The sequence below is a fragment of the Narcine bancroftii genome, chromosome 1, assembly GCF_036971445.1.
Source record: "Narcine bancroftii isolate sNarBan1 chromosome 1, sNarBan1.hap1, whole genome shotgun sequence".
Classification (NCBI taxonomy): Eukaryota; Metazoa; Chordata; class Chondrichthyes; order Torpediniformes; family Narcinidae; genus Narcine; species Narcine bancroftii.
The window spans coordinates 267,376,958-267,395,884 of record NC_091469.1 but is presented as its reverse complement, the minus strand read 5'-3'; the positions used below and the strand labels follow the sequence as shown (position 1 = coordinate 267,395,884).

Here is an 18,927-nt window from a genome sequence, read left to right as displayed (position 1 = left end):
TTTTTTTCTATGTTTACTATTTCCCTTTCCAACTGCTCTGTTTCCTGATTATAGTCCTTCTTCATCTTGGTTACATAACTTATTATTTGCCCTCTAATGAATGCTTTCATTGCGTCCCATAGTATAAACTTATCTTCCACTGATTCCGTATTTACTTCAAAATACATTTTTAATTGTTTTTCAATAAATTCTCTAAAATCCTGTCTTTTAAGTAGCATGGGGTTTTATCTCCATCTATACATTCTTGGAGGGATGTCCTCTAGCTTTACTGTCAGTATTAAGGGTGAATGGTCCGATAGCATTCTCGCTTTATATTCTGTTTTTCTTACTCTATCCTGTATACTAGCTGATAACAAAAATAGGTCTATTCTTGAGTATGTTTTATGTCTAGTCGAGTAGTATGAGTATTCCTTTTCTTTTGGGTTTTGTTTCCTCCATATGTCCACAAGTTTCATTTCTTGCATTGATTTAATTATAAATTTGGTTACTTTGTTCTTCCTGTTAACTTTTTTCCCCGTTTTATCCATATTTGTATCCAAATTCAGATTGAAATCCCCTCCTATTAGTATGTTCCCTTGCGTATTAGCTACCTTCAAAAAGATATCTTGCATAAACTTTTGATCTTCTTCGGTAGGTGAATATATATTAAGTAGATTCCAAATCTCCGAATATATCTGACATTTTATCATAACATATCTCCCTGCTGGATCTATTATTTCCTCTTCTATTTTAAATGGCACATTTTTGCTAATTAATATAGCCACTCCTCTTGCTTTTGAATTATACGATGCTGCTGTTACATGTCCTACCCAATCTCTCTTTAATTTCTTGTGCTCCAATTCAGTTAAGTGTGTTTCTTGGACAAATGCTATATCTATTTTTTCCTTTTTCAGTAAATTTAGTAGTTTCTTCCTTTTAATTTGGTTATGTATTCCATTAATATTTAAAGTCATATAGTTCAGCGTAGCCATTTTATATTTTGTTTATCTTCTCTTTCCGTTTTTCCATCATTACCTTTCCTCCTTTTCCATTTCTGTTTTCTTATTTTCAACTCTTTACAAGACAACATTCCTACTACATCCAACATTTTCCTTATTCTCCTATTTCTATCTTCTTTATCCCCAATCTCCCCTTCCCCTCCTGAGTTGTCCTTTATCCCTTGTCGGACAACCACATCTCCCCTCTCCATTTGGATTTGCGAATCCACTCGCAAGCGTCAACTGATTTTGCAGTGACCGCTATTTTCCCCCACCCAGCCCCCCCCAGAAAAGATTTCACTTTTCATATGTCACAAAGGTCACTCTTTTAATTCCCTCCTTATTCTCTCTATTCCATTACCTTCCCTTATTAATTCTTGTCTATACTATCTATATCTTCCTCTAATTACAGATACTTTCACGTATGCACATTGTCTCTATTCACTCTTATACCTCTTTACCCGCATACATATCATTCGTGGTCATTTTTACCCTCATTACGCGTCTTCATCCCTCAGTCTATTTTTGTCTTTACCCACATACATATCAATCGTGATCATTTTTACTCTCATTACCCGTCTTCATCCCTCAATCTATTTTTGTAATTGTTCTGCAAATTTTCGTGCTTCTTCTGGATCCGAGAATAGTCTGTTTTGTTGTCCTGGAATAAATATTTTCAATACCGCAGCATGCTTCAGTATAAATTTATACCCTTTCTTCCATAAAATCGCCTTTGCTGTATTGAACTCTTTTCTCTTCTTTAGGAGTTCAAAACTTATATCTGGATAAATGAAGATTTTTTGCCCTTTATACTCCAGTGGTTTGTTGCCCTCTCTTACTTTTTCCATTGTCTTCTCCAGTACCTTTTCTCTTGTAGTATATCTTAGGAATTTTACTACAATAGATCTTGGTTTTTGTTGTGGTTGTGGTTTAGAGGCCAATGCTCTATGTGCCCTTTCTATTTCCATTTCTTGCTGTAGTTCTGGACATCCTAGGGTCTTAGGGATCCACTCTTTTATAAACTCCCTCATATTCTTGCCTTCTTCATCTTCCTTAAGGCCCACTATCTTTATGTTATTTCTTCTGTTATAATTTTCCATTATATCTATTTTTTGAGCTAGTAGTTCTTGTGTCTCTTTAGTTTTTTTATTAGATTCCTCCAATTTCTTTTTTAAGTCTTCTACCTCCATTTCTGCTGCTAGTGCCCGTTCTTCCATCTTGTCCATTTTTTTCCCCATTTCTGTTAAGGTCATATCTATTTTATTCACTTTCTCTTCTGTGTTGTTTATTCTTCTTCTTAAATCATTGAATTCCTGTGTTTGCCATTCTTTAAATGACTCCATGTATCCTCTAACAAGAGAAAGTATATCCTTTACCTTGCCTTTCCCTTCATCTATTTCACTGTATTCTTCCTCTTCTTCTTCCTCTGGGTTGGCCATCTGTTGTTTCTTTGTTGCCCTTTCCTCCTCTTCTTTCTTGTTTCTATTGTCTTCTGTGGTCTCTTCTTGCTGCAGGTGTTCTGCAGCTGTCGTTGCCGGCTGTGGAGATCGACTCCCCAGCTGGTCCCCCCTCCCGTCGGTGTGTTTTTTTTCATGCGCATCGCGCATGCGCGACTCCTCGCGCATGCGCGGTTGCGCACTTTTACTCGGCTCTGCCAGCCATTGTTGTAGTTCTTTTTCTACCGACCTGAGGTAGCGGGCTCCTCTCTCCACAGCGGGCCTCTTCGGACAGGTAAGGCCTTCACCTTTTTCCTCCGTTGTCTTCTCTTCCTCTCTTCTTTCCGTTGATTTTGATTTTTCTCCTTTTGTCTCCATCTTCTTTCCACCTTTATACTCACTTTTCTTTAACTTTTATTTCTGTGCCTTTGTATTTTCTCTTGTTTTTCCCGACTTTTCTGGAGAGGGCTGGAGTTCTCCGTCCGGCCACTACTCCATCACGTGACTCCTCCAACTCCCATGCCTTGATGCCAAAAGATACAGGCAAACATTGGGAATAGGTTACTAACCCTGAATTGTAGCCTGTGTGCTGCTTGGAGAATTCATTAGAGAATGAAATGAAGTCCATTGTCAACTTTTAAAATCATCTTATCCTATTTTCAACAAATTGGACTTTCCATCCTTTCCTTTCACTTTTGCCTCTGCAGTTTGAACTGAAGGATCATTTCATTTCCACCTCATGTTCGGTCTCAGTGTTGAGGCAGACTTTGGTGAATATGCAAATGCAATTTGAAAGAACATTCCAGGCCTTTCTGCTTGGCATTCTCCCCATACAACCCACAATATGTTAGTCAAGCATTTTCTGGTGAACTCTGGCAACAACCCGACGACACCTTCACTCTCACAAGGCACAGCTGCCAGTTAAAGTCTGGCTGATACATAACATATTTATTGGTGGGGTGGGGAGGGGGTGGTGTTGTTGAAAGTGGACTTAATGCATTGGCAGAGGGATCACGAGCTGAAGATGAATGGAATTTTCACCATCTCTGGCTGAAGAAGTTGAATGGTGGGAAGGTTTCACTCTCAGTAGGTTGATAGCGGTGAACGGAATGGGGGTCCAAGTGATTGTTGTGAAGCCTTTTCCTACCATCTGCATGAGAAGCACATGGAAGGGATTAATTTCTGATTGGTCCCACAGCTAATACTGGAGATGAAAGCATAAAATGCTGGAAGCACTCAGCAGATCTGGCAGAAGCTGTGGAAGGACAAATAGAGTTACAATTTCAGGATAAAAGCCATAGAAGGGTAGGACAAAGAGAATAAGGGTTACACAACTTGGATTGGGAGTTGAATCCTGTGCTATCAGTAAGGAGTTTGCAAGTTCTTCCCCTGTCTGTGTGGGCTTCCTCCAGGTGCTCTGGTTTCCTTCCACCCTTCTGATAAAGTGATACCAAATGGATTAATGTGATATTGTCTTTGTTCTACCAATTCCTCCCCATCTTCTCTGATTCAAGAACCTTACTAGCTTTCTCACTTTTCCATTTCTGACGACAGGTCTCAGACCTGGAACTGTTAGCCTTTTCAGGGATCCTATCTAACCTGTTGAATGTTTAAAGTTTTTTTCCCCCGTTTTACTAAAAAGGGTAAATATGAGCCTGGGACTAGCGAGATTACTCAATACAATGGATATTCGGTGCTTTTATGAGAGAGGCACTTTTTATGGACTAAAATATGTCAGCAATGCAGGTCATTGGCATTTTAAAGGCTCAATAGTCTTTTGCAGTCAGGTGCATTTGTTGCTCAAAGGTAGCCTTAGGGAAGAAAGGGTAATAGTAATGGATTCTGGGGATGCTACATTCTGTGCTTGGCAAAGGCTTCAAAATGATCGAACAAGCTAAAACAAAACTGTGTGGAAACATCAGGCTTTCTCTCTCAGTAAAATATTTATTCCCTTTATTTAAATGATTATGTGTGTTGGTTCATTCTATGTGAACACTTCAAATGATCTTGGTCAAGCAGTATTGCCCTTTTTATAATCATTTAATCTGTCTTCTTTCCCTTTACATTCAACAGCAGAATGTCTTCCAAACAAGTTGCCTCTCCGTATGCTTCTACTGCTGATGGGGAGGAAGCAATGGTCCAGGAGCGATTGGTTCGGGAGAGGGAAAGGGATGAACTCAATGACCAGCACATGACTTCACATCTGCCCCTGCATGCAATTGTAATCAACAAACCTCACCCTGAGGAGCTACCACCAGTTGTCAGCAGCCTCCAAACAGACAGTGATTGGGAAAACATGGCTACCACCCAACACAGAGCAGTAAGTACTCTGCACAACCATTTTTAAAAAGATGTAATCGGTTTGTTTGGTGGGCTTTATGATTTATTGATGTAATTTACAACTGGATGAATTTCTATTTTGTCACTAGTGGTGGTCGTGACTTTGCACACCACCTGATTTCCATATTGATGAACTTCACTGGAAACAAATATTGAGAGGTATTGTAAACTGATCAACGACCACTTGTTTTATTCTTGATACAAATTTTCAAGCTTACTTGTATTTGTTTAATGATGATTTGATGATAATAAGAAGCTTCCCCACAATTTTCTGCCTGGCTCTTTGAAAGAGATGGATTAGTTCTTGGGTACAGGCTCAGGGTATATCACCTAAGTACTCATTGTTAATATTTGCTTCTTTTTTTTTGTAGCTGCCATTTTGCAGGTGTTTAGTCACATAAAACCAAATTGTTGACATTCAAATGTACATTTGCAGACATTTTCCAACACCGTTCATAAGCTAGTAATCAAACAAAGGGATACTTAACATTGGTTTCCCAATCCTAGTTCAGGGATGTTGAGATCGTTAGCTGTCTTTCAACTGTTGCCCTGGCAAGAGCAGGGATTAAGTCTGTGGACATTTTGGGTTGTATCAATGTGTAGCTTACTGCATAATCAAATGCATTTTACTTCCAACTGCAAATAAATGACGAATGTAAAATGGATCTGATGGCAACTTTCAGTATGATCATAGGAAGTTTCCTTGTCCTTTTTAGTAGACACACTAAATGATTTAATGATAAAAAATGTTGATGATTTTAACTTAACATTGTAACTCTGCTCTTTATAAAATGCAAAGACAATTATTGTTCTGGTACATGGTTCTTCCTTCTGGTTAAACTGTCATGCAATTCCTACTATCCCCCAACCAACCCATTCATTCACATTCATCAAATGTGATCACAACACCCCCCCCCCGCCACACCCCCCCCCCCCCCCCCACCCCCATGCCAATGCCATATGAGAATACAGTATTTGTCCCAGGGCCTTGATTATCTCACTGCAGTATCAAGACAGGGTGTGAGAAATTGGAGCCGAAATGGAAACTTCCTCGTTTATAATTAGAATTCTTTGCACAGCTGACCATGCTGCTGTGATTTTATTACCTGACAGAAAGCATTAAGGATGTTTGTGATCATTTCGAATGTATACTATTGTCTAAAAGTTGCCTGTGATGGTACACCACTGGCCTACTGCAGGGGTCAACCTCTGTACCTGCAGGAGTGTAAGAGGACAGGATAACACCTGGCCGGTTGTCAATCAGTCGGCCTGAATGGATCGAGCCCCACCTGGTCGGGTGCCTTTCAAGGCCTCACTCAGAGTTGCTGCAGCCACAGCCAGCCTGGTTCTGTGGAAGTATTTGTGGATTAAAGCCTGTTGTACAGTCTTTATTTTTGTGTGTGTCTGATTCTGGCTAACAGTGCACCACAATTTAATCCACAAAATTTTCCCATGGCGGCTATGGAAAAACCCCTGTGCGCAGGGAGCCTCAAGGTCGACCCACGCCACCTGGAAGCCCAGACACGCTTCGAAATCTGGCAGCACGCGGCCAAGGCAATCATCGAGGCACACGAAGACGACATCCTGGACTCCAATCGGAAGAGGTTGGTCCTACTCCGCTCAAAGCTGTTTACCTGCACCTTCCAGGTAACCAAAGGCTGCTCCATGTACAAGAGTGCAAAGGACACTCTCGAGAACTTGTACAAGTCCCCCATGAATGCGATCTGTGCAAGGTACCTCCACAACACCTGAGCCCAGCAACCCAGGGAGATGGCTGAGTCTTACCTGGGACACTTGCGAGAGTTGGCCCAACTGTGTCTGGCCAAACCCGGGGTAGGTACAGAGGAGATTGAGAGGCTGATCCGGGACACCTTCGTCTGAGGGCTATGCTCGAGGGCCAACTGGCAGAAGCTGCTGTAAGACAACATCTATGCCATAACCAGGACTGTGCAAGTGGTCCAAACCCTGGAAGCAGCATCCCTGCACGTCAAAGCCTTCGATTCCAGATTTGTTTCCCCCAGACTCCCTCATGGCCCTCTGAGCTGGGCAGGAGAACATCACTGCGGCATGCACCCGGCGCCCCTGTAAGTACTTTGGGTCCTGGAGTGCTCAGTTTGACATCACACCAAAACTGCCCAGTTAGGAACCAATATTGTTCCCGATGCGGCAAGAAAGCCACTTTGCAAAAGTGTGCCTCTCTAAACCTGCCGGCAGCTCAGCGGCCCTCTATGACCTCCCCACCTCCCCCGCAGAATTCCCACGTGCGCGTGCCAAGTGGCGCCATTGTCCCCGCGTCAACTTCTGCCTTCCCCGACTTCGACCACGCAACATCCGGCCCCGCCAGCAACCGTTGCAGCGTGTGCCCTGAGCATCTGTACCAGCCCCTGCCCTCACCGAGAATTACAGTGACGTCACTTCCAGCTGACATAAAGATGTCACTGCCGCCAGCCGTGATTACGTCACTTACCCCAGCGCAATGAACATGCTGGGGAAGGAGGCCAGCCATGCAGTGGCCCCCCCATGTGCCGCCTCCAACTTGGGCCAGGCAGCACCTGACATGGAGGGCCCCCGACAACATTGAGAACAACGTGGTCAACATGGGCGATGACCAGGCCAGCCTACCGATTCTCCCCATGCTTCCGGGTGCCATCAGCTGCCGCATGCTGCACCCAGCAACCGACGGCAACGTGGTCAACATGGACGATGACCAGGCTGCCCTACCGATGCTCCCCACGCCTCTGGACACCTTCGGCTACTGCACTCTGCACCTCACGACCTACGTTGATGTGGTCAACACGGGCGATAGCCAGGCCACCCTATCGATGCTCCCCATCCCTCCGGATAGCGACGACTCCGATTCTGAGATGGTCCTGGCCACCACCATGCTGACCAGGATGATGGATGTGCGAGTCAATAGCCAGGTAACGAAATGCCTGTTCGACAGTGGCAGCATCGAGAGCTTCATTCACCTGAGCGTGGCCCACTCCCTAAGGTTAAAGGTCCACCCCACCACCTGCTCGATCACCCTCGCTGCCAAGGATGAGACTGTTGGTACCCTTGGGCACTGCTTGGTCGATATAATGGTGGGAGGGGATACTTTCACAGGATTCAGGCTCCTGGTCATGCCCAAACTCTGTGCATCACTCCTCCTGGGCCTGGATTTCCAATGCCACCTGCAGAGTGTCACCCTTGCCTTCGGGGTGCCCCAACCCCCACTCACGTTGCACAGCATGCCAATCTACCAGCCCCAGCAAACCTGCAGCCTCTCCACACTGCTCATCACCCCACCGGTGCTCTTCTCACATCTTGCGCTAGGCTGCAAGCCAATTGCCACCAGAATGACAGGGACTTCATCAAGGCGGAGATGAGGTGACTCCTGGCGGAAGGCATTATAGAGCCCAGTAACAGCCCTTAAAGAGTCCAAGTCCTGGTGGTCAAAGGGGGAAGTAAGTCGAGGATGGTTGTGGATTAATCGGTACACCCAGCTGGACGCCTACCCCCTGCTGAGGATTGCCGACATGGTCAATGAGATAGCCCACTACCAGGTGTTCTCTATGATTGATCTGAAGTCAGTGTATCACCAAATCCATATCTACCCGAAGGACAAGCCCTATACCACCTTTGAGGTGGACGGGCGCCTCTACCATTCCGCTGGGTTCCTTTTGCGGTCACGAACGGGGTCTCCGTCTTCCAGCGGGTGATGGATCGCATGGTAGACCAGCACAAGCTGAAGGCGACGTTCCCATATCTGGATAACATCACTATCTGCAGCCGTGACCAGCAGGACCACGATGCTAACCTGGAAAAGTTCTTCCATACGGCTATGGAGCTGAACCTCACTTACAACAAGGAGAAGTGTGTGTTCAGCACCACCTACCTCGCCATCCTGGGGTACATCGTGGCCCATGAAGTCGTCGGCCCAGATCTGGAAAGGTTGCGCCCATTAATGGAGTTACCCCTCCCACCACGTTAAAGGCCCTCTGCAGGTGCCTGGGCCTGTTCTCTTATTACTCGCAGTAGGTCCCTCGCTTCTTGAACATGGTCCGCCCAATAGCCCAAGCCACAACTTTTCTCCTCCCACTTGAGGCGCAGGCAGCCTTCACCCGCATCATGCAAGACATTGCGGACACCACAATGCAGGTTGTGGATGAGGACTCCCCCTTCCAGGTGGAGAGCGATGCCTCCGAGGTGGCCCTTGCTGCTACCCTCAACCAAAGGGGGCACCCCATCGCCTTCTTCTCCAGGACCCTCAACGGCTCCGAGCTATGGCACTCCACCATTGAAAAGGAGGCCCAGGCGATTGTGGAAGCGGTCTGCCACTGGTGCCAATACCTGTACGGCAGGAGAGTCATGCTCCTCACAGACCAGTGGGACGTGGCATTCATGTTTAACACTACCCACAGGAGCAAGATCAAAAATGACAAGATCCTGTGCTGGAGAGTCGAGCTGGCAACCTACAGCTGCAATATCCAATACCACCCCAGGAAGTTTAATGACTCCCCCAATGCCCTCTCTTGCACCTGCGCGTCTATGCATGACAACAGGTTGCAGGCATTGCACGAGTCCCTCTGCCATCCGGGCATCACCCGGTTGTACCATTTCGTTAAGTCCAGAAATCTGCCGAACACCATCAGGGATGTCAGGGACATGACCGAGGCCTGTCGGGACTGTGTGGAGTGTAAATCCCGCTTCTTCACACCCCCCCCCCCCCCCCCCAGGCCCACGTTGTAAAGGCTACTCGGCCTTTTGAGCATCTCGGAACGGATTTCAAAGGGCCCCTGCCTTACAGGAGCCAAAATGTTTACTTCCTCAAGGTAGGGGATGAGTACTCACGCTTCCCTTTCACCATCCCTTGTCCGGACACCTCCACGACCACTGTCATCAGGGCCTTGGGGCAGATTTTCACCATGTTTGACTACCCTTCCTTAATTTACAGCGACCAGGGGTCTAGTTTCATGAGCAACGAGCTGCGCCAGTACCTGACAGCGAGGAGCATCACGACCAGTCGCACGACAAGCTATAACCCAAGTGGCAACGGGCAAGTGGAACGTGAGAATGGGGTGGTCTGGAAGGCAGTCCTCCTGGCTCTCAGGTCAAAAGGGTGGGCCGTTGAGTACTGGCAGGATGCCCTGCCCGAGGCGCTCCATGCCATTCGGTCACTGTTGTGCACGGCTAACAAAGAGACCCCTCACGAACGTCTGTTCTCATTCCCCAGGAGGTCGGTGACTAGAATGTCACTCCCAGCATGGCTCATGTCCCCGGGACTGTTGCTTCTGCGTAAGCATGTACGGACACACAAGGCCGAAGCCCTGGTGAAGCAGATTTTCCTCCATGCAAACCATTACTACGCTTATGTTAGGTTCGGCAGTGGCAGGGAGGACACCGTCTGAACCAGGGACCTGGCACCAGCAGGAGCACCCACCACAACACGCCACCCTCCAACCAAGTACGATGCTGACCGGGCATACATCCCCATCTCCAGGCAGCTATGGGGCATGCAGGGCCTCCTTGACCACCAGGGACCCGCTTCAGCCTTAGGAGACAAACTCGCCTCCCCACCCATCCAATATGACCCGCATATGTCGATCCCGGCCCCCCCAAGCCACCCCTCCATGTGGCACCACACCAGCCACACACACACTCCTGCCGCCAGCCCCCCTAGTTCCCCTTTGACCAGTGACCAGGAGCTAGTCTTATAATGGTCACAGAGACTCCGGCAGCTGCTGGATCATTTCAACCTGTAAATATTGTATGTATTGTATGTACATAGTGGGTGCGATTCCTTGTTACTGCCCCCCCATCACCCCAGGACAATTTTAAAGAAGTGGGTGAATGTGGTGGTACACCACCAGCCTACTGTAGGGGGCAACCTCTGTACCTGCAGGCATGTAAGGGGACAGGACAACACCTGGCTGTCTGTCAATCAGTCGGTCTAAATGGATAATCCCCACCCAGTCGGGTGTCAATCACTTTGCGGTATATAACCCTGCGCTGGTCTCCCGAGCCCTCACTCAGCGTTGCTGCAGCCACAGCCAGCCTGGCTCTGTGAAAGTCTTTGTGACTGCCTGTTGTGCAGTCTTCATCTTTGTGTGTGTCTGATTCTGGCTAACAGTGCACCACAATTAATAAGAGAGAGAGAGAGAGAGAGAGATGTTGAAACACTGTATTAGAAGAGCTGGTTGACAAAATCTGTGCCAACTGCCAGAATCAAAATATCAAATGCCAGGCATGATTTCTCCTAGTTGTGATAATGCAGATATGTACTGAAGATTAGTAAGTTAAGTGATTCATCTGGGAGAGTTCGTGAAGGAACAGAGTTGCTTGATCCTCTGCATTTCCAGTCAAGTAACTTACCTAAAGAATAGATACAGTGGAGGAAAGACTTTATGCAGTTTAGCGACTTGGCTATGTCACAAAAAGTCAAGTAGACAAAAGTAAAATCATTGATTACAAGGAGAAAGAATTATACTATTACATAAAGTACCATATATACTTGTGTAATAGTCAATTCTGTATGACATTCAACACCCTCCACCCCCCCCATCCCCCCATTTTATGGCCCCAAAATCGCGAATTTTCCATATGACCCATGTAAAAGTTGAATCCCTATTTATGGCCCCAACCACCTGACCATCCGAGTTCCTGATGCCCTAACCATCGATGCTTCCTCCGGCCGCCCGAATACTAGACCTCCCAACTCCTCGAACACGGACTTACCACCCAGTCAGTCGAGTTCCTAATACCTTGAACGATTGTCAAAAGTCGTAGCTCCCCCCCCGCCCCCCCGGCAAATTTGACCTGAAAAATTGGTACAAAAAAACTCAACAATTACATGAGTATATACAGTACTCAAGTTAGATGTTGGACAATGTAAGCAGCCTAGAAATAAAAGTGATGACTTTTAGATCTAAGTAGGAGCAAAGAGAATTCTGTGAAAACTTCTTAAGGCTATTAGTAGATAATTTCGGTAGTGTGGATTTGAAGGATTTGTGGAATCTAGGAGATGGAAGAAATTTGAGAAAACTGTGTCCAGCAATGGATACAGAGGCTAGGCTAAAGATATTTATTGGCCTACAAATGGAGGTATATATTGTGAACTGTTTGAGTAAAATAAATAAAAAGGTAAGTATAGCCAAGATTGCTCAGATGTTGCAAATATTGCAGACAAGATAAGTGGCTGAGAAAGAAATGGCTTGTGATTGGGAAGAAAAATATGAAAAGGATGCGATTTAAATTAAAAATGAACTGAGAGACAAAATCTGCAAATGTTTTGATTGTAACTCAGTAGGTCTCGCAGTGTCCATAGGAGGTAAACACTTCAGGCCTGAGGTTGGTTATATATCTTCATCTCCTCTGGATGCTGCGAGACCTGGTGAGTTCCTCCAGTATTTTTGTTTTTAAAAAAAAATGCGAACAGTGTGTGGTGAAGAAGACGTGAGGTGTCCATAATGTGGATGAAATGAATTGTGCAGGTACTGGAACAGGACCCGAGTTCATATTAAATATAAAAGGTGCCTGTTGCCAAATGAAGTCAATGACAATTAAAAAAATCATGTATTAGATGCATCAATAACAAGCGCTGCGATACCAAACAGCAACATTTGACTTTGAATTGGGAGCAACTGATAATGTCCCAAAAAAAAAGCCATCAATTTCAAGATAATGTACTTAAACTCACTGAATCAACTTACAAACAGTCTGTACAAGTACTGAAGGTGCTTACAATATACTTACATCATAAAAGGTATGATCTGCATTGCAACAGAATTGACTGAAAATATATCTTGCTTGGATTTGGAAGTATTAAAGTACAGTGAGGAGATCAGTGAGTTGAAGTCCACAGTACACGGCATAATGGTGTTTGGAAAAGGGGAAAGAAACAAAATGAGATCATGTCTAAAAGCTGAGTGCCCCAAAGTGCAGATGCAGTGAGAAGCAATTGAATTTGAACATGAAAAAAAATTGAAGTTCAAAATGAAAGAAATCTCCTTTGTGAGTTATTTATTTGCCTGAGATGATCTGAAGACTGGTCCAATCAAAGACAAGACGTTGAAGGAGATGCCAAACCTAACCGATGTTGCAGGTGAACAATACTTCTTGGGGATTGTGAAGCATTCAAGCAGGTTGCTGCCCTATTGAATGAGTTCTGATATCCACCCAGACATCTGACCAGAGGATGTAGAATGGTGTTGATTAGATGCACATGAACACACAATCAAAATAATCAAAAAGCCAACATTGAACTATTTTGACAATATGAAGAAACTAACACCGAAGGTAGATGCTTCAGGAAAGAGTCTTTGGGCTACAAGATGTGCCCTTTGGATTGGAAAATTTTCATTCCAAAATATGTAAGAATTTTCATCAAACTGTCCATGTACAGTTATCAAAAGCAATTGAAGACTTGTTAAGCTCTTCCAGAGATTGCCATGGAGAATGCAGTGCATCTTTGTGAAGATGCAGGCATACATCTGAAAGATTCTGTCCTGACCAGGCAAACAATCCAAGAAACCAAGGTACTTAGTTATGACTGGATCTTTGGAGACAATCAGATAACTGATTCCAGATTATACTGGATAAGAATGATTTTGCTTCCTGAACACTTTTGGGTGTATTTTATGGATTTTAGGCTGCTGATCACGAAAATCACCTTAAAATGTTCCTTTCATGTACTGTGATTTCTTGTTATATTTTAAGTCTACTTCAAGCATATAAAACCATGAGGTGTAACATGCTATTAAAAAATTAATTTTCTGCATTCGCACTTGGACTTTTTCCCTGTGCAGTCAGTGATGAACATGGTGAAAGTTTTCACCAGGTCCATGAAAAAGTGGTAGATCAATCCATCAATGCTAGCTGACTATTGTTGGACACTGACATAGGAGGCATCAGATGCCAAGTACACATGAAAATCAGTGGCAAATCATTTTTAGGACAGTTAAACTAACACAATGTGTCAGCATTATTATTCCATTAAACATGCTAAATTCAATAAAAGTTCATTTAAAGTTTCTCCAAGTTCCTAAGTGATACAGCAATTCTGAAATTATCTTTGTGCTCATTGTCCAATGTTATGAAGGAATAATATGATAAGACATTTTTTTACCCTTTTTGTGAGTGCATGTCTAATCCTGCAGTTAGGAGGAAGTATCAGTGGCAAGGGATGAAAAATTAGATCAAGAACTTGTACAAGAATTCGCTGAACTATATGTCTTTAAATATTAATGGAATACATAACCAAATTAAAAGGAAGAAACTACCAAATTTAAATGAATAAATGTATTCCATTAGAAAAAATAACATATTGGTTAAGAAATAATATTGAAATATTCGAACAAGTATAGGAGCCTTACATTAAATACAATAGCGAAAACCTACCGGGGGCAAACATTACCTAAGTTGATGGAAGGAGAAGGAAAGAAAAGAATGGACTCAGTAGAATTTCTGGTGTAATTTTGTTGAATGACAACATTGTCTGACTGGCTTAATGCAACCTAGATTGTATACCTAAAATGGATGAGGGGGGGGTGGTGGGGGGGTGGTTTGGGAGGAAAGGGGGGGGGAGATAAAGTCACTGTATATGTGTGAAAAAGAAATAGTGTATATCATGGCTAATGTGATTTATGGTGTGAAAAATAAAAAAAATTATAAAAAAAAAGAACTTGTACAAGAATTTGTAGAAGTGTATTAACCCATTCATATTAATACTTTGCCTTCCATTCCCCTCAGAACTACAGTTCTCTCCTCATTCCTTTCTTATCTAAATTCTGAAGTAATGTGCTTGAAGTTTTTGCAATGTTCGAAGTATTAAAATGAATGAATGTATTAAAATGAATTTACTTTTCCTGTGACACTGATCCTGGCTGCCAAGATCTCATTGGCCAGGGCTGGAACTTTCTTGTGATCAACTGAGCTGACAGGGGTATCTTTTGGATCTACTGTCGGTCAATGAGAGAGTCTAATTTATGAGGATGGATGGACACACTATTCTGTCCAGGGAATTGTCATTTGTGAGAAACAAAACTGTAGTGTATGGATTTATCAGAATAATTTTGATGCAGGTCATCCAGGAATGGAAGGGGTAAAACACAGGATTCTGTTGACCCCGTGGTTAATGAAAAAACACACAAATGCTGGAGAAACTCAGCAGGTCAAACAGTGCCTTTATGTAGCAAAGGTAAAGATACATCACCAACATTTCAGGCTTGAGCCCTTCATCAAGGAATGGAATATCAGCCAATATTTCATCCTCAAAGTATGGACAATGCTTGTGCACCAAAATGAGAGAGGGTAAAAACAAAAATAAAGAAGTAATAAACCACAATCTACTCATGTGTGTTGGATGGACTCCAAGCAGAGCAAAAAAAAATTTAGCTAAAGAGTTATTAGTGGAGGTGATCAAATTGTAACAAATTTTATTAACCCTTAGCATGAACAGTAGACAACATCATATCAATTTAGAATTGAACCAATTTGGCTTTGTGGACAAATCATCAATATAAAATTATGAAACCTCAATATAATGCAGTTATCATGAACAATTTTCACATTGGAATTTCAAGCTATCAAGTTATTAAATGAATTTTTATCTACTTTTAGAAAAAAACATTCTTTTTGCTGGTCTGTACATATTTTAAAAAATTCAATTTATTATTTTTAAACATTAGACATACAAGCCCTTTCGGCCCATGAGCCGATGCCACCCAATTACATAAAAATGGCCTTCAACCTCCGGTACATTTTGAACGTGGGAGGAAACTGGAGGCCTCAGGGGAAACCCATGCAGACATGGGGAGAATGTAAAAGCTCCTTACAAACAGCGCGGTGTTTGAATCCCAATTCCTGGTACTGTAACAGTGTTGTGCTAACCACTATGTTAACTGTGCTGCCCAAAGATTCACAGCTAGTAGATACCCAGAGAGTTTGAGCAGAATGCCCCCTTCTTCAGTCTCATTTTCTCCAATCTTACAGCCTCAATTTGCGCAACAGATTCCCAGTCCTTTTGCAGAATCCATTGTTCCCTCCTCAGAATTATTGATATCAGATGGACTGTCACACCACAAAGTTCTATTAGTGTCTCCCCACTACTCTGCAATAAAAATGTACACTGTCCTTAATTTTCAAGACCAGTGACATCAAGGTTGCATTATACTGGGGAATTGCATCCTGCCATGTATCCCAAGCAAAGTAGATTGAATGAGAGGATATTGCTCATTGTATTCTCCATTGATTGCGGTATATTACTTCACCTTTTTTTGGGAGATTTTCATGTTCATTCAGGGGAAGATGTTATTGTTGGGGAATGGATCATTTTTTCCACCGACGTCTTTTATGAGAATTCCAAAGTTGTTAGTTATGGTACAGTTGCATGCAGGAAAAAGGCTTTCTCTTCTGCATTAAGTACTCCCAGGTTAATGATTGCTTCAGCCAGATGCAGACAGAGTAGGACCCTATTTATGCTTCTGCTTCATTCACATAGAGAGATGACACAGATTAAATACTATGTAAAATCCTTTTTCTCCAATTGAACATTCTCAAGTGAGACCTTACTTTTGCCAAATGAAATGAAATGCTTCCTCGACACTTTATTTTATTAGGTGGACATACAGAGCTGTTGCCAGTATATTGCTCATTATCACTTATTATAACTAATTCAAATGCTCGTTGTCTGCAGCAGTTGCTTTTGACTTTATTGCTTGGTTTTTTTTTGTCCTACCTATCCAACTCAATTTCGTGATGGGTAATATTGCAGCTGACGGAGCAATGAGTTCCAGGAAGTATTTGGCCAGCAGTTATAACCCCAGCTCCACTACAAATGTTATTCCATGCTAACTCAAACTGGAGCAAATTTCCTTAATTTAGCTCAAATTTTCAAGGACTGATGCTCTTGCTAATTCCAGCTGAGCCAGAAAATACAGCTGGAAATAATGCTTTGCCACTCACTTCCAACATTCCCAAAGTTATTTGAGTTACAAACGTGATTCCTACTATAACCTTCCCAAGCAGAAAGTGCATGAATAATATTAGGCAGAAATTCTTTTGACTACCCACCATTAAAAATGTTTTTAACACTGCAAGAGGCAGTCCCATCTTTGAATGAATGAAAATCAAATGTATGCACAAAAAAAATCAAAGCTTTACTGCAATGAACTTAATGTGATTGTCATAATGATGAGGGTAGCCTCTTGTGTTGGGTCTAATTGGATGTTATTCGCACCTAGAAAGTTGTGAGCCACTCTTTCTTTGAATAGATAGGCTATCGGTGTAAGAGTTAACATATTACTGTGCTGCCAGGCTGTGTTGCCATACCCAGTGCCCAGGTTTGGAACATCTCATCTGACCTGCAGAAGAATTTGGAATGGGAGGGGAAAGATCCACTTGTCGTGATCCACAGGCGATCATAGGTAGAAGTAGGAAAGAGATTCAGCTGAAGGAAATTGACCAAATAGGGACAAAATTAAATAGCAGAACCAAAAAGGTAATAATATCTCGATGGCAACAAACTTCAGATCCGATTTCAGATTGATTGTCAGAGTACATACATGACATCTCATACAACCCTGAGATTCCTTTTTTCTGCAGTGAGACAGAATTAACACTTATTGATAGTGCAAAAAAAATGCACTCAATGTACACAGGTAAACAAATAAAAACAACTGTGCAATACAGAGGGAAAAGAAAATTAATAAAGTGCAAAAGTAAGAGTCCTTAAATAAGTCCCCAATTGAGTTTGTTGTTAAAGAATCTGATGGTGGAGAGGTAGCAGCTGTTCCTCAACCTGATGGTGTGAGTTTTATGGCACCTCTACCTCTTTCCTGATGGTATCAGTGAGAACAGAGCATGAGCTGGGGTGATGTGGATCTTTGATGATTGCTGCTGTTCTCTGATGGTAACATTCCTGTAGGTGTGCTTGATGGTGGGGAAGGTTTTACCTGTGATGTCTTGGGCTGAGTCCTCTACCTTTTTCAGGGATTTCTGCTTGGGTTTTGGTTTTCCCATATCAGACCGTGATGCAGCTGGTTAGCACACTTTCCACCACACATATGTAGAAATTTACCAGTTTCCAATGTCATACCAGGCTCGTGATAAATGATGCAAATTGGCACAGGATTGATAAGGTTATGGAATTTAAATGCTTGGCTCAAAGACTGGTGTGAGAGAAATGGGTTTGAATTTGTGGGACATTGACACAGGTATTGAGGAAGCAGTCTTCAGATAGGACAGGATCTACCTGAAGTGTGCTGGGACCAGGGTCCTGGCAAATCATGTGCTAGGACAGTGAATAGGGGTTTAAACTAAATAGCAAGGGGTAGGTTCAACAGACTGGAAAAGTATGGATACAATTAGAGTGTGGGAGAGGTTATTGGTCTCCAGAATAAGAAAATAGGCCAGAGTATTAAGAAAATGATAAAAAATTAATTTGGGCAACACATAGATAAATGTGAGAAGGGAGATGAAAATGGGAATGAAGGTGTAGTATTTGAATGCACACAGAGTAAGAAACAAGGTTGATGAGTTTAAAATGCAGTTGGAAATTAACAGATATAAAGGAGATATGGCTGAAGGAGGATCATGATGGCAATCTTAACATCCGAGTGATAAAACAGGCAGATGGGCAGTGGTGGAGAGGCAGCTTTGATAATTAAAACAAAAATGAAACAAAATCCTTAGTGAGAAGATCAGATTTGAAGAATCCCTATGGGTAGTGTTGAGAAACTGCAAGGGTAAAAAAAACCTCGATCGAAGTTACATACAGGCCTCCAAACAGCAGTCAGAAGTTAGAGAAAGGTATGTTTAAAAAAAATGTTACTGCGATTGTGGGGACGTCAATAAGCAGAAGAATAAAGTTGGCACTGGTCCCAAGAGAAGGAATATGTAGAATATCTACGAGATGGCTTTTCTTTTTCAATTGAAATGTCACATCCAAAAATACAGAGTATTACATTACACTTAAATCATATCATTTCATCCAAGGTACCCCACATTTTAATCAAACAGATTATATTGTATTGATATTTTATTATTTTATTATAAAAAAGGAAAATCTAAACCCACTACCAAGAAAGAAGCTGTTGGCCAAAAAAACCCAGAATTCTTATTAGAGTGATAAATTACCTCATTAGTCAACAGTTCTAGCTTCATAACAAATCAAAGATTATAAATGTAACTCATAA

At 42.9% G+C, this 18,927-nt stretch overlaps 1 protein-coding gene across 42 annotated transcripts in view; it reads left to right on the top strand.

Annotated features, from left to right (window-relative positions):
- sox6 (SRY-box transcription factor 6) overlaps positions 1-18,927 on the top strand; it is a 676,057-nt gene that overhangs the window by 250,761 nt on the left and 406,369 nt on the right. For 37 of the 42 annotated variants that reach the window (XM_069898034.1, XM_069897942.1, XM_069897852.1 and 34 more), the window contains one exon: positions 4,487-4,733. In XM_069898034.1, the coding sequence (XP_069754135.1) occupies positions 4,491-4,733 (243 nt within the window). In that variant the 5' untranslated portion in view covers positions 4,487-4,490. The remainder of the gene's footprint in view (positions 1-4,486; positions 4,734-18,927) is intronic. The other 5 variants (XM_069898041.1, XM_069898015.1, XM_069897995.1 and 2 more) reach the window with 1 other exon arrangement.